The sequence below is a fragment of the Oryzias latipes genome, chromosome 11, assembly GCF_002234675.1.
Source record: "Oryzias latipes chromosome 11, ASM223467v1".
Classification (NCBI taxonomy): Eukaryota; Metazoa; Chordata; class Actinopteri; order Beloniformes; family Adrianichthyidae; genus Oryzias; species Oryzias latipes.
In genome coordinates, this window is record NC_019869.2 from 332,392 (window position 1) to 343,013 (window position 10,622).

A 10,622-nucleotide genomic window follows, 5' to 3' on the forward strand; every position below is an offset into this window, starting at 1 on the left:
CCTCATGAAGCTTTAGGGAGGAGCAGAAGCCTCATGAAGATTTAGGGATGGGAGCAGAAGCCTCATGAAGATTTAGGGATGGGAGCAGAAGCCTCATGAAGCTTTAGGGAGGAGCAGAAGCCTCATGAAGCTTTAGGGAGGAGCAGAAGCCTCATGAAGCTTTAGGGAGGAGCAGAAGCCTCATGAAACTTTAGGGAGGAGCAGAAGCCTCATGAAACTTTAGGGAGGAGCAGAAGCCTCATGAAGCTTTAGGGAGGAGCAGAAGCCTCATGAAGCTTTAGGGAGGAGCAGAAGCCTCATGAAGCTTTAGGGAGGAGCAGAAGCCTCATGAAGCTTTAGGGAGGAGCAGAAGCCTCATGAAGCTTTAGGGAGGAGCAGAAGCCTCATGAAACTTTAGGGAGGAACAGAAGCCTCATGAAGCTTTAGGGAGGAGCAGAAACCTCATGAAGCTTTAGGGAGGAGCAGAAGCCTCATGAAACTTTAGGGAGGAGCAGAAGCCTCATGAAACTTTAGGGAGGAGCAGAAGCCTCATGAAGCTTTAGGGAGGAGCAGAAGCCTCATGAAACTTTAGGGAGGAGCAGAAACCTCATGAAGCTTTAGGGAGGAGCAGAAACCTCGTGAAGTGTTAGGGAGGAGCAGAAGCCTCATGAAGCTTTAGGGAGGAGCAGAAGCCTCACGAAGCTTTAGGGAGGAGCAGAAGCCTCACGAAGCTTTAGGGAGGAGCAGAAGCCTCACGAAGCTTTAGGGAGGAGCAGAAGCCTCACGAAGCTTTAGGGAGGAGCAGAAGCCTCACGAAGCTTTAGGGAGGAGCAGAAGCCTCACGAAGCTTTAGGGAGGAGCAGAAGCCTCATGAAGCTTTAGGGAGGAGCAGAAGCCTCATGAAGCTTTAGGGAGGAGCAGAAGCCTCATGAAACTTTAGGGAGGAGCAGAAGCCTCATGAAGCTTTAGGGAGGAGCAAAAGCCTCATGAAGCTTTAGGGAGGAGCAGAAGCCTCATGAAACTTTAGGGAGGAGCAGAAACCTCATGAAGCTTTAGGGAGGAGCAAAAACCTCGTGAAGCTTTAGGGAGGAGCAGAAGCCTCATGAAGCTTTAGGGAGGAGCAGAAGCCTCACGAAGCTTTAGGGAGGAGCAGAAGCCTCACGAAGCTTTAGGGAGGAGCAGAAGCCTCACGAAGCTTTAGGGAGGAGCAGAAGCCTCACGAAGCTTTAGGGAGGAGCAGAAGCCTCACGAAGCTTTAGGGAGGAGCAGAAGCCTCACGAAGCTTTAGGGAGGAGCAGAAGCCTCACGAAGCTTTAGGGAGGAGCAGAAGCCTCATGAAGCTTTAGGGAGGAGCAGAAGCCTCATGAAACTTTAGGGAGGAGCAGAAGCCTCATGAAGCTTTAGGGAGGAGCAAAAGCCTCATGAAGCTTTAGGGAGGAGCAGAAGCCTCATGAAGCTTTAGGGAGGAGCAGAAGCCTCACGAAGCTTTAGGGAGGAGCAGAAGCCTCACGAAGCTTTAGGGAGGAGCAGAAGCCTCATGAAGCTTTAGGGAGGAGCAGAAGCCTCATGAAGCTTTAGGGAGGAGCAGAAGCCTCATGAAGCTTTAGGGAGGAGCAGAAGCCTCATGAAACTTTAGGGAGGAGCAGAAGCCTCATGAAGCTTTAGGGAGGAGCAAAAGCCTCATGAAGCTTTAGGGAGGAGCAGAAGCCTCATGAAGCTTTAGGGAGGAGCAGAAGCCTCATGAAGCTTTAGGGAGGAGCAGAAGCCTCATGAAGCTTTAGGGAGGAGCAGAAGCCTCATGAAGCTTTAGGGAGGAGCAGAAGCCTCATGAAGCTTTAGGGAGGAGCAGAAGCCTCATGAAGCTTTAGGGAGGAGCAGAAGCCTCATGAAGCTTTAGGGAGGAGCAGAAGCCTCATGAAGCTTTAGGGAGGAGCAGAAGCCTCATGAAGCTTTAGGGAGGAGCAGAAGCCTCATGAAACTTTAGGGAGGAGCAGAAGCCTCATAAAGCTTTAGGGAGGAGCAGAAGCCTCACAAAGCTTTAGGGAGGAGCAGAAGCCTCATGAAGCTTTAGGGAGGAGCAGAAGCCTCACAAAGCTTTAGGGAGGAGCAGAAGCCTCATGAAGCTTTAGGGAGGAGCAGAAGCCTCACAAAGCTTTAGGGAGGAGCAGAAGCCTCACAAAGCTTTAGGGAGGAGCAGAAGCCTCACAAAGCTTTAGGGAGGAGCAGAAGCCTCACAAAGCTTTAGGGAGGAGCAGAAGCCTCATGAAGCTTTAGGGAGGAGCAGAAGCCTCATGAAGCTTTAGGGAGGAGCAGAAGCCTCATGAAACTTTAGGGAGGAGCAGAAGCCTCATGAAGCTTTAGGGAGGAGCAGAAGCCTCATGAAGCTTAAGGGAGGAGCAGAAGCCTCATGAAGCTTTAGGGAGGAGCAGAAGCCTCATGAAGCTTTAGGGAGGAGCAGAAGCCTCATGAAGCTTTAGGGAGGAGCAGAAGCCTCATGAAGCTTTAGGGAGGAGCAGAAGCCTCATGAAGCTTTAGGGAGGAGCAGAAGCCTCACAAAGCTTTAGGGAGGAGCAGAAGCCTCATGAAGCTTTAGGGAGGAGCAGAAGCCTCATGAAGCTTTAGGGAGGAGCAGAAGCCTCATGAAGCTTTAGGGAGGAGCAGAAGCCTCATGAAGCTTTAGGGAGGAGCAGAAGCCTCATGAAGCTTTAGGGAGGAGCAGAAGCCTCATGAAGCTTTAGGGAGGAGCAGAAGCCTCATGAAGCTTTAGGGAGGAGCAGAAGCCTCATGAAGCTTTAGGGAGGAGCAGAAGCCTCATGAAGCTTTAGGGAGGAGCAGAAGCCTCATGAAGATTTCAGTCTTCATGCCAGAAATTTTTTTTATTTCCCATAAATCTTTATTAATGATCGAGTTACCTTCCATAAAACATAATAGTAAAAGAATAAACGTAAAACACACACAACCAAATAAATATAAACCATCTAATTATTTATTAGGGCTTCTTATTAAGTTGATATTTCTCAACAAATCCAAGTCATTTCAAGCTGTTCTTTTGAAATAATTGAGTGATTGAAAGTATAAACAGAGCTCTTTATGAAAAAGTATTTAAACGTAGTTTGGACTTCAAAAATGTATTTTTGTGAACATAAAACTCTCCTTGTAATATCAGGACACAGAACTGTATGTTCTAGTATATTAGATATCAAACGGGCCGTCCCGCCATGAAACCCTTCAAACAAAGACAAGCAAATGTCTGTTTGTGGAAAGACTTTAATTCCTTGCCGCCGCACACATGAACCCAAATCTCTGCTCCTTCAGGCTCCCGTCAGCCTGAGGTGACGCCATCACTTGTAGGCGTTGGCTTTGTGTTTGGGCAGGAAGTTGAAGTTGTTGGGTACGGGCCCCAGCAGCATCTCACTGGAAGACAGAAGCAGACGTTTAGCGTCGCCCTCGCCTCTCCGTGGCGTTCTTCACCTGCTGAGGGGGAGGACCTTATCTTCACCCAGTCCCCCACGTTCTGACTGGCCATCAGGGTCTCCAGGTAGTTCCTGCCCATGTAGTACGGCGGCCTCTCGTTGATCTTCTGAGGAACTCGCTCCAGCAGCCCCACAGGGACGTATCTGGACCAGGAGGCAGCGCGTTCACATCCACAGAAGTCCAACACTGACAGGTGCAGCCGCTCACCTGCACATGAAGGACAGCCACTCCAGCAGGAAGGAGCGCGTCTTCTCCACGCCGCGAGTGTCGGAGCCCCAGTGCTCCAGGCCAAAGTTGGTGAAGTCTCTGAGGACGTCCAGCCGCTCGCTGGACGAGATGTCCCAGTGTCTGCTCTCCTTGATCTCCGTGAAGATCCAGGGCTTGATGAGGGCTCCTCTGCAAACAGAGCGTGGCGTGTTGGTGCTGCAGCGTGTCACTGACAGGAACCGCCGGCGCTCCCTCCGGGTTTCCATGCCCACCTTGCAATCATGATGCCAGAAACCCCCGTCTGCTTGGCCCTCACCGCGTCCTCGTAGGACAGAATGTCTCCGTTACCTGAGCCCACAGACACCTCACATCAGCCTGAAGCCGCCTCAGCACCAGCAGCCGTTCTGCTGAGGTTCTGGACGTACCGAACAGAGGAACGGGCCGCGCCAGCTCGGCACAGGCGCCGATGTAGTCCCAGTCTGCCAGCTTAGTGTACCGCTGCTCCCTGGATCTGCCGTGCAGCTGCAGGAAAGAGGAGGAGCAGCCCGGGTTAGATCTGGACTTTAAGGCAGCTCTAAAGGCGGGAAACCGCTTCGGTTGGTTTGAATGTGAGGACGTTCACAGACAGACGGCTGGTCTTTACTCTAAAGCTTTTAGATGGAAGCAGCAGAAAACAAGGACTGAACTGATTCAACATGGATCCAGCTCATCCGTTTGGCGGCAAAACAAACGTTTCCCTTCCTCCAAAGGCTTTAGGAGGACTAAAGTCCACCTACCGTGATCAGGGAGACCCCCCAGCCCTTCATCTCTGGGATGAGTTTGTGGGCCACGTTGGACTTCTCCTGGACGCCCGTGCGGATCTTGACCGTTAGAGGAACGTCCAGAACCTTCAGAAGGACAGGATCCGGGTTTCCCTTCAGGGTCGTGTTCTTTAGGAACGGTTCCGGGTTTCACATGTCGTCTACTCACATGGTGCATTCCTTTGATGATCTGTTCCAGCTTTCTGGTTCTCGCCATTAGGCCACACCCCCCGCCCTGATGTGGGACAGAGCAGAGCCGGTCAGACGTCTGTCTTCTTCCGGGTCACGGCGGTTCTGGACCCTCTACCTTCTTGTAGATGAGGTCGATGGGGCATCCCGAGTTGATGTCCACAAAGTCCACCTCCGTGTTCTGATTGATGAGCTCTGCACACTTGGTCATGGTGTCGGGGAAGCAGCCCTCCACCTGCGGACGGCGTTCCCGTCAGTCAGAACCCGCACAGAACCGCGGCGGGCCCGGCCGGACTCACCTGCACCCCGAACAGGTCCTCGCTCTCGTGCCTCTTCAGGAGCGCCCACTCGGACTGCTGCCCCTGCAGGAGGTTGGTGCACACCGCCATCTCCCCGCAGGTGATGTCGGCGCCGAAGCGCTTGCACACGCGGCGGAAGGGCAGGTTCCCGCACTGAGGAACGGAGAGCGTTCAACATCTGCCCGCCCCGCCCCCCTGCCCTAAAGACCGGCACACTTACTGTAGTCAGAGGAGCCAGGTACAGCTTATCTCTGAAGTCCACCTTAAACAGAAGGAAACACAGCTGGATGTGACGGCGCCACATGTGGAACACCAGAAAAGGGCCGCGGGGACTCAGACGTCATTCCCTTTGAATCTGAGTCCACGGATGCTCCGCCCAATAACAGCGCGTCTAACCTAAACATCTGTCTGTCCGTCACCGCTGAACAAAGTGTTTGAGCTCAGTACCTTCTTCTTCTCACAGGGGCGGAGCTTGATGACATCAGCATCTGTTAGCGGGCCGACCGTCTTCACCAGCGGCCGTTCATCTGGACCGGACATCCGCTGGGCCTGAAACGGCAGAAGGTTTTGGGTTTAGAAGCCGGACGGATCTGAGGAGAAGAGAGACGCCACACTGAGTCGGGGTTCAAACCTGTGACTCCTCAGGTGTGGGACGTTCCTCCACTGCATCTCCAGGTTCTTTAGTAGAACAAACATCTGTTTGGATCGGGTCAAAATTGAGATAAAGTTCACTTCTGTCCCAACATTTGAAAACCATCAACACAGGAAGGAAGGAGAGGTCATGTGACCACATCGCTCAAGGCCTGCATCACTGCTACAGACGGCCATGATGGAGCAGCGGACGACCTGACGCTCTTCTGAGGGAAACCGGCTCAGAATGAGGCCGTACTGATGTCAACCTTTGACCTGGAAGCAGCAACCATGCAGGTCAGCCACTGGCTGTACATGAGGACTGACTGAGAGGCTCCGCCCCCTGTGCTCCAGACAGGAAGTACCTGCTGGCTCCAACAAGCCAAAAAGTCTTCTACAACGACTATTCATGAATCCACTGTGTTCTGTGATGAAAACGTTGATGCTTTATGTGAAAAATACTTTTTTTTTGCTAAAATGGATCAAAGGCAATGCATTGTGGTCCAAATTCGCTGGTTTTCCCAGAGGCTTCTGGGAAATTTCTAGAGCATTGCAGATTCAGACAGCACTAAAAATGGCGAAGGCGCTCTATAGCGAGTAGTAAATGACAGCCACAGACTGAGGGGGGAACGCATCACTTCCTGCAGGCAGAAAGGCTGCAGGGAGATTTCTGAAGGGATGAGGAGACCCCAGATAAAAAACACTCCAATGTGTAACTGATTCGCCCCTGATGGCCACCAGAGGCGGGGCTTCCCCGTCATCAGAGGCGTGGTCACATACGTAGAGCGTTTACTCGTCTCTCTCTCTGCTCACCTTTCCCACCGCCGTCCGTTTTGTCTTTGCTTTTTGACAGACTTTTTAAATATTCCTCAGACTTTGTGAAGACGACCTTCCTCTTCCTCAGACGGTTCTGGAGCTCTTTGCTTAAGGCGTTCTTCACCGTGGTCCGGCCTTCCTTGGTCTTCATCAGCTCGCCGTCCTCCATGGTCTGGAAGTCGGCCGTGGTGTGCGCTTTAGCGAAGCGGCAGCTCAGACCGTATCCACACTTTCCAAATGTGTCGTAGAGGTAGCAGCTGTCCCCGATGTCGGCCGCTTTGGTCCTCATGTACTCGCCAACGTCATGGAGGAAGTAGCACTTCTGTCCAAAGGCGCAGTCTCTGTTCTGCAGGGAAACATCGGGTCAGAAACATCACAGATCAGAAAGATCACCGATCAGAAGGATCAGTGATCAGAAAGATCACCGATCAGAAAGATCACCGATCAGAAAGATCACCGATCAGAAAGATCACCGATCAGAAAAATCACCGATCAGAAACATCACCGATCAGAAAAATCACCGATCAGAAAAATCACCGATCAGAAAAATCACCGATCAGAAAGATCACAGATCAGAAAAATCACCGATCAGAAAAATCACCGATCAGAAAAATCACCGATCAGAAAAATCACCGATCAGAAAAATCACCGATCAGAAAAATCACCGATCAGAAAGATCACAGATCAGAAAAATCCCTGATCAGGAAAATCACCGATCAGAAAGATCACAGATCAGGAAAATCACCGATCAGAAAGATCACCGATCAGAAAAACCACTGGTCAGATTCTCAGTCCCTGAAAGGAAGCTCCTGAAGGTAAAGTTCGATACCTGCAGGACTGCCAGGCACAGCCGCTTCTCCTCGTACGTGGTGGGCTTTACGTGAGGCCTGGACTTGTTCTGACCCCGGAGCCGTTGACCTTCTGCTCTGCTCTTCTCCTGAAGGTCGTGTTTGGGTTTCTTGTGTTGGGGTTCTTGGATCTCATCAGTTTGGTCTTTTTCACTGGACTCCACCTCCTGCAGCTCTGCGTCCAGAAACTCATGAAACTTCTCTTTGGTGGTGAGGAACCTGCAGACATGAAGGTCAGAGTCACACGTCGGCCCGTTAACGCCCCTCCATCAACGGGCCGTGGGACTACATGGGGTTCCTCACTGACTCGGGTTTGATGGCGGCTTGGCCTTTGGAAGCTGCATCCGTCTGTCTCTCCCCGGTTTCCGGCTCCACGGCTTCCATCACTGCTGGTTCCTTCTTCTGAAACAGACAAATATTATATTCACTCATGTCTGCTAGAATCACGTTTTTATCTCCAATTTCTCTTTTCCAACCAAACTCTTTGATTTTCCTTTCAAAGAAGCGCTGCAGTTTGAAACAGCAGACATGTTGATTGTTGTTTAAGCGGCAAACAAGTTTGGTGACGTTCACACAGCTGCAAAAGGAACTATGACGTCACAGAAGTGACGTGCAGACGGACAAACGTAAAGCTGTTCAACTCAAACATTAAACTGACTGAAAACGAAGAAGAACTTGCCTCAAAACGCAGAAAATGCTGATTAATGCGCCGCAACTTCACGCGCGAACAGCACAACGTGCAGGAAGTGACCGGCGTGCCGCCGCTCTAAACAGTCCGTCCGGAAACCAGACGACATTGGTTCCGCACGGGCGGAACGTTAATCCAAAGCCATAAATAAACAAACCATCAAAAACTGGAATCATTACATGGATGCGTTTTTTAAACAGCCATTTATTTGAAACGTTGCATCCCAACAATCCATGAGCAGTTCTTCAAAATGTAAAGTTAAAAATACATTTTTGATCATTTTGAATGGAATCTGTCAGACTGTTTTTTTAGCATTTAAATAATGAGCATAAATTTTTTTAAAGAATAAAGAAAAGGGGCATTAAAATGTGTTGTGTAATATCAGGTTTGGACTGAAGTGATCAGCTGAACATGTTAAAATGAACAAGGAGAACCTAAAGGAACCAGAACGCGGACAGAAGCATCCAGATGTTCTCCACAGAGCTACAGCTGCTGCGTTCCCTCCTCTGAGGCCAGTTTCTCCATCTTTGCCACAAACCGCTTCCGACTGGTGTCTAGAATGTTGATGCCGTTTTTGTGGAAGTCGTAGCCGACCCTCTGCAGCTCCTGCAGCCGCTCCATGATGTTCTGGGTGCTGTAGTCCAACACTTTGGGCTTCTTCAGGATCTGGCTCACCGTTATTCCTCCTTTCAGAAGGCAGTCCAGCTTTGTGTTTAAGGTTTCTGGGCCGATGTAGAGAACCATTGGATAGCTGATGATCAGCTTCTTCAGGTCCTCCTCCTTGCAGCCGAGGGAGGTCATCTTCTGCCGAAGACTCCTGAAGTTCTTCTTCAGGTACTCGCTGGAGAGGTCCAGGATGTCTGCGCCGTGGCCTTGGAGCAGAGCCAGCAGCTCCGAATCGCTCAGATGCAGCGACGCTCTCAGGTTGTCGATGTTTGCTCGCACTCTTCTGGTGCTTCTGATGAGAATGTAGAGGTTTCTAGAAATGACCGTCTTTGCAAACTGCTCTGGATTGCTCCCACCCAGCTCTGCGCAGACGTCCTCCAGGAACTCCACCATCTGCTTGTTGAGCTCCACGCTGTTGGAGAAGGTGCGCGGGGCGGTGCTCAGCATCCGGTGGAGGTCTTTGCCGTTCAGCCCCAGCGACGTCAGAAAAGCGATGTTCTTCTCCAGGTTCCCGTTGTCGCTGGAGCGGAAGAAAGACTCCGGCGAGCGATCCAGGATGCTGACGATCTGGGCGTCCGTCTGGAAGACGTTCCTCCACAGCTTCCAGCGCTGCTCCAGGTGCTCCACGGAGCGCGTGATGGCGCGGGGATAGCGGGAGACGATGCCGGCGATGACCCTGAGGCTGGCGCCTTTCCCTTGCAGGAAGCGAGAGAGGCCCTTTTCGTTGGTGCATTCTCTGCGGAGCACCCCCGGCTGGCGCCGCCGCGCCATGTTGACGTCCACGCCCATCCGGCTGAGGTTCTGCAGCAGAGATTGGTTCTCCGGGTTCACTGGAAGCTTCGAGGCGTCACTGCAGAACCCTCTGGGAGGACCGGTTGCCGTCAGCAGAACCCGAACGGAACCCAAGGCTCTCTGGCCGCTCAGTGATGGACGGGTTCTGAGGAAAGCCCGGATTCCAGGAAGCGACGCCATCTTTCAGCAGAAAAAAACAAGCAGAATAAATGAAGAGGAAGAGGCTGAAAGCAGCAGCGGAAGTTCAGTCCTGAATCTCTTCAGTGGCTGTTGGCAGCCGTTAATTATTGCTGCAGTTCCAGTTTCAGTGAAAAGAATTCATGTTTTTTATCACCAAATTTATTTTTGTGAAAATGAAATCTAGTCATGAATGAAAACATATTTATAAAAACGAAAGCATCACGATCTTCCTGTTCAAAACTATGATAACTAAGTATAACATTTTTATTATAGTTTTTTAATAATCAGCAAAAATAGACTCTGATGAAATTGTGGATGTTTCTCTATAATTTGTAGTCAGAGAACAGAATAAATACATGAGAAGATGTTAGCTTTACATTTAGATCAGTGATGCTTTGCTGCATAAAATCTGTGTTTTAGTTTGACTTTGTTAAAGTTAGACATGAATGAGGCTAATCAATAGCAGCTGATGATGATGATGATGATGATGATCATAGAGGCTCTGCTTCATGATGACCAACTTCTGCTAACGGAATAAACACAAACTCTCCGGAAACGTGCACCTCGGTCTGAATTGTGACTTTTTAACAGATATAAACACGTTACGCCTTAATTTCATTAAAAATGAAACAATTTGATCAAATATTTACCTTTCAACTGAAGAAGTTTCAACTTTCACATTCTGGTTGTAATTTGAAAAGCCTTCTAGAGCGGAAGTGACGTTTTCTCTGTGAGACTAACTGAAGGGAAACGTGTTAGCGCCCCCCAGCGTCCGGGAGGAGAACATGTTCTGACGTGTTCTGACCAGCAGGTGGCGGGTGGCGGACTTTGATGAGCGTCTGTAGATTTAGATCAAACTGAAACTCTGTAGTTTTGTTGCTGTTCCCCTGAAACAGTCATCCATCTTTCCTGCTGTTGTCCTCAAGTTAAAGTGTTTTGGCAGAAGATTTGTCTGATTCTTGTTTTGTTTTATTCTGGAAGGATGTCTTGCTGGGTCTTATATCAAAGATTATATCTACCAAGTCTCCAAGAATATTATCTGGCAGCCCAGCTA

General features: G+C 50.3%; 2 protein-coding genes across 3 annotated transcripts; both read right to left on the bottom strand.

Annotated features, from left to right (window-relative positions):
• Positions 1-3,228: 3,228 nt before the first annotated feature.
• On the bottom strand, positions 3,229-8,024 carry dus3l (dihydrouridine synthase 3 like). 2 transcript variants are annotated; one of them, XM_020700064.2, is made up of 16 exons: positions 7,922-8,024; positions 7,550-7,644; positions 7,224-7,461; positions 6,392-6,740; positions 5,580-5,626; positions 5,396-5,497; positions 5,169-5,210; positions 4,949-5,101; positions 4,768-4,884; positions 4,630-4,695; positions 4,437-4,547; positions 4,086-4,182; positions 3,933-4,008; positions 3,661-3,849; positions 3,468-3,596; positions 3,229-3,393 (listed from the first exon to the last, which is right to left on the bottom strand). In XM_020700064.2, exons 2-16 carry the CDS (start codon positions 7,624-7,626, stop codon positions 3,321-3,323), a joined length of 1,866 nt encoding a protein of 621 aa, XP_020555723.1. In that variant the 5' UTR covers positions 7,627-7,644; positions 7,922-8,024; the 3' UTR covers positions 3,229-3,320. The 2 variants fall into 2 exon arrangements, with proteins under 2 accessions (XP_020555723.1, XP_011491245.1); XM_011492943.2 differs by having other exon boundaries at positions 5,580-5,644; positions 7,922-8,023.
• Positions 8,025-8,114: 90 nt separating this feature from the next.
• Positions 8,115-10,321, bottom strand: mterf1 (mitochondrial transcription termination factor 1). Its single transcript, XM_020700066.2, has 2 exons — positions 10,219-10,321; positions 8,115-9,568 (listed from the first exon to the last, which is right to left on the bottom strand). The coding sequence occupies exon 2, from the start codon at positions 9,566-9,568 to the stop codon at positions 8,414-8,416; it is 1,155 nt and encodes a 384-aa protein (XP_020555725.2). The 5' UTR covers positions 10,219-10,321; the 3' UTR covers positions 8,115-8,413.
• Between the last annotated feature and the right edge of the window lie 301 nt (positions 10,322-10,622).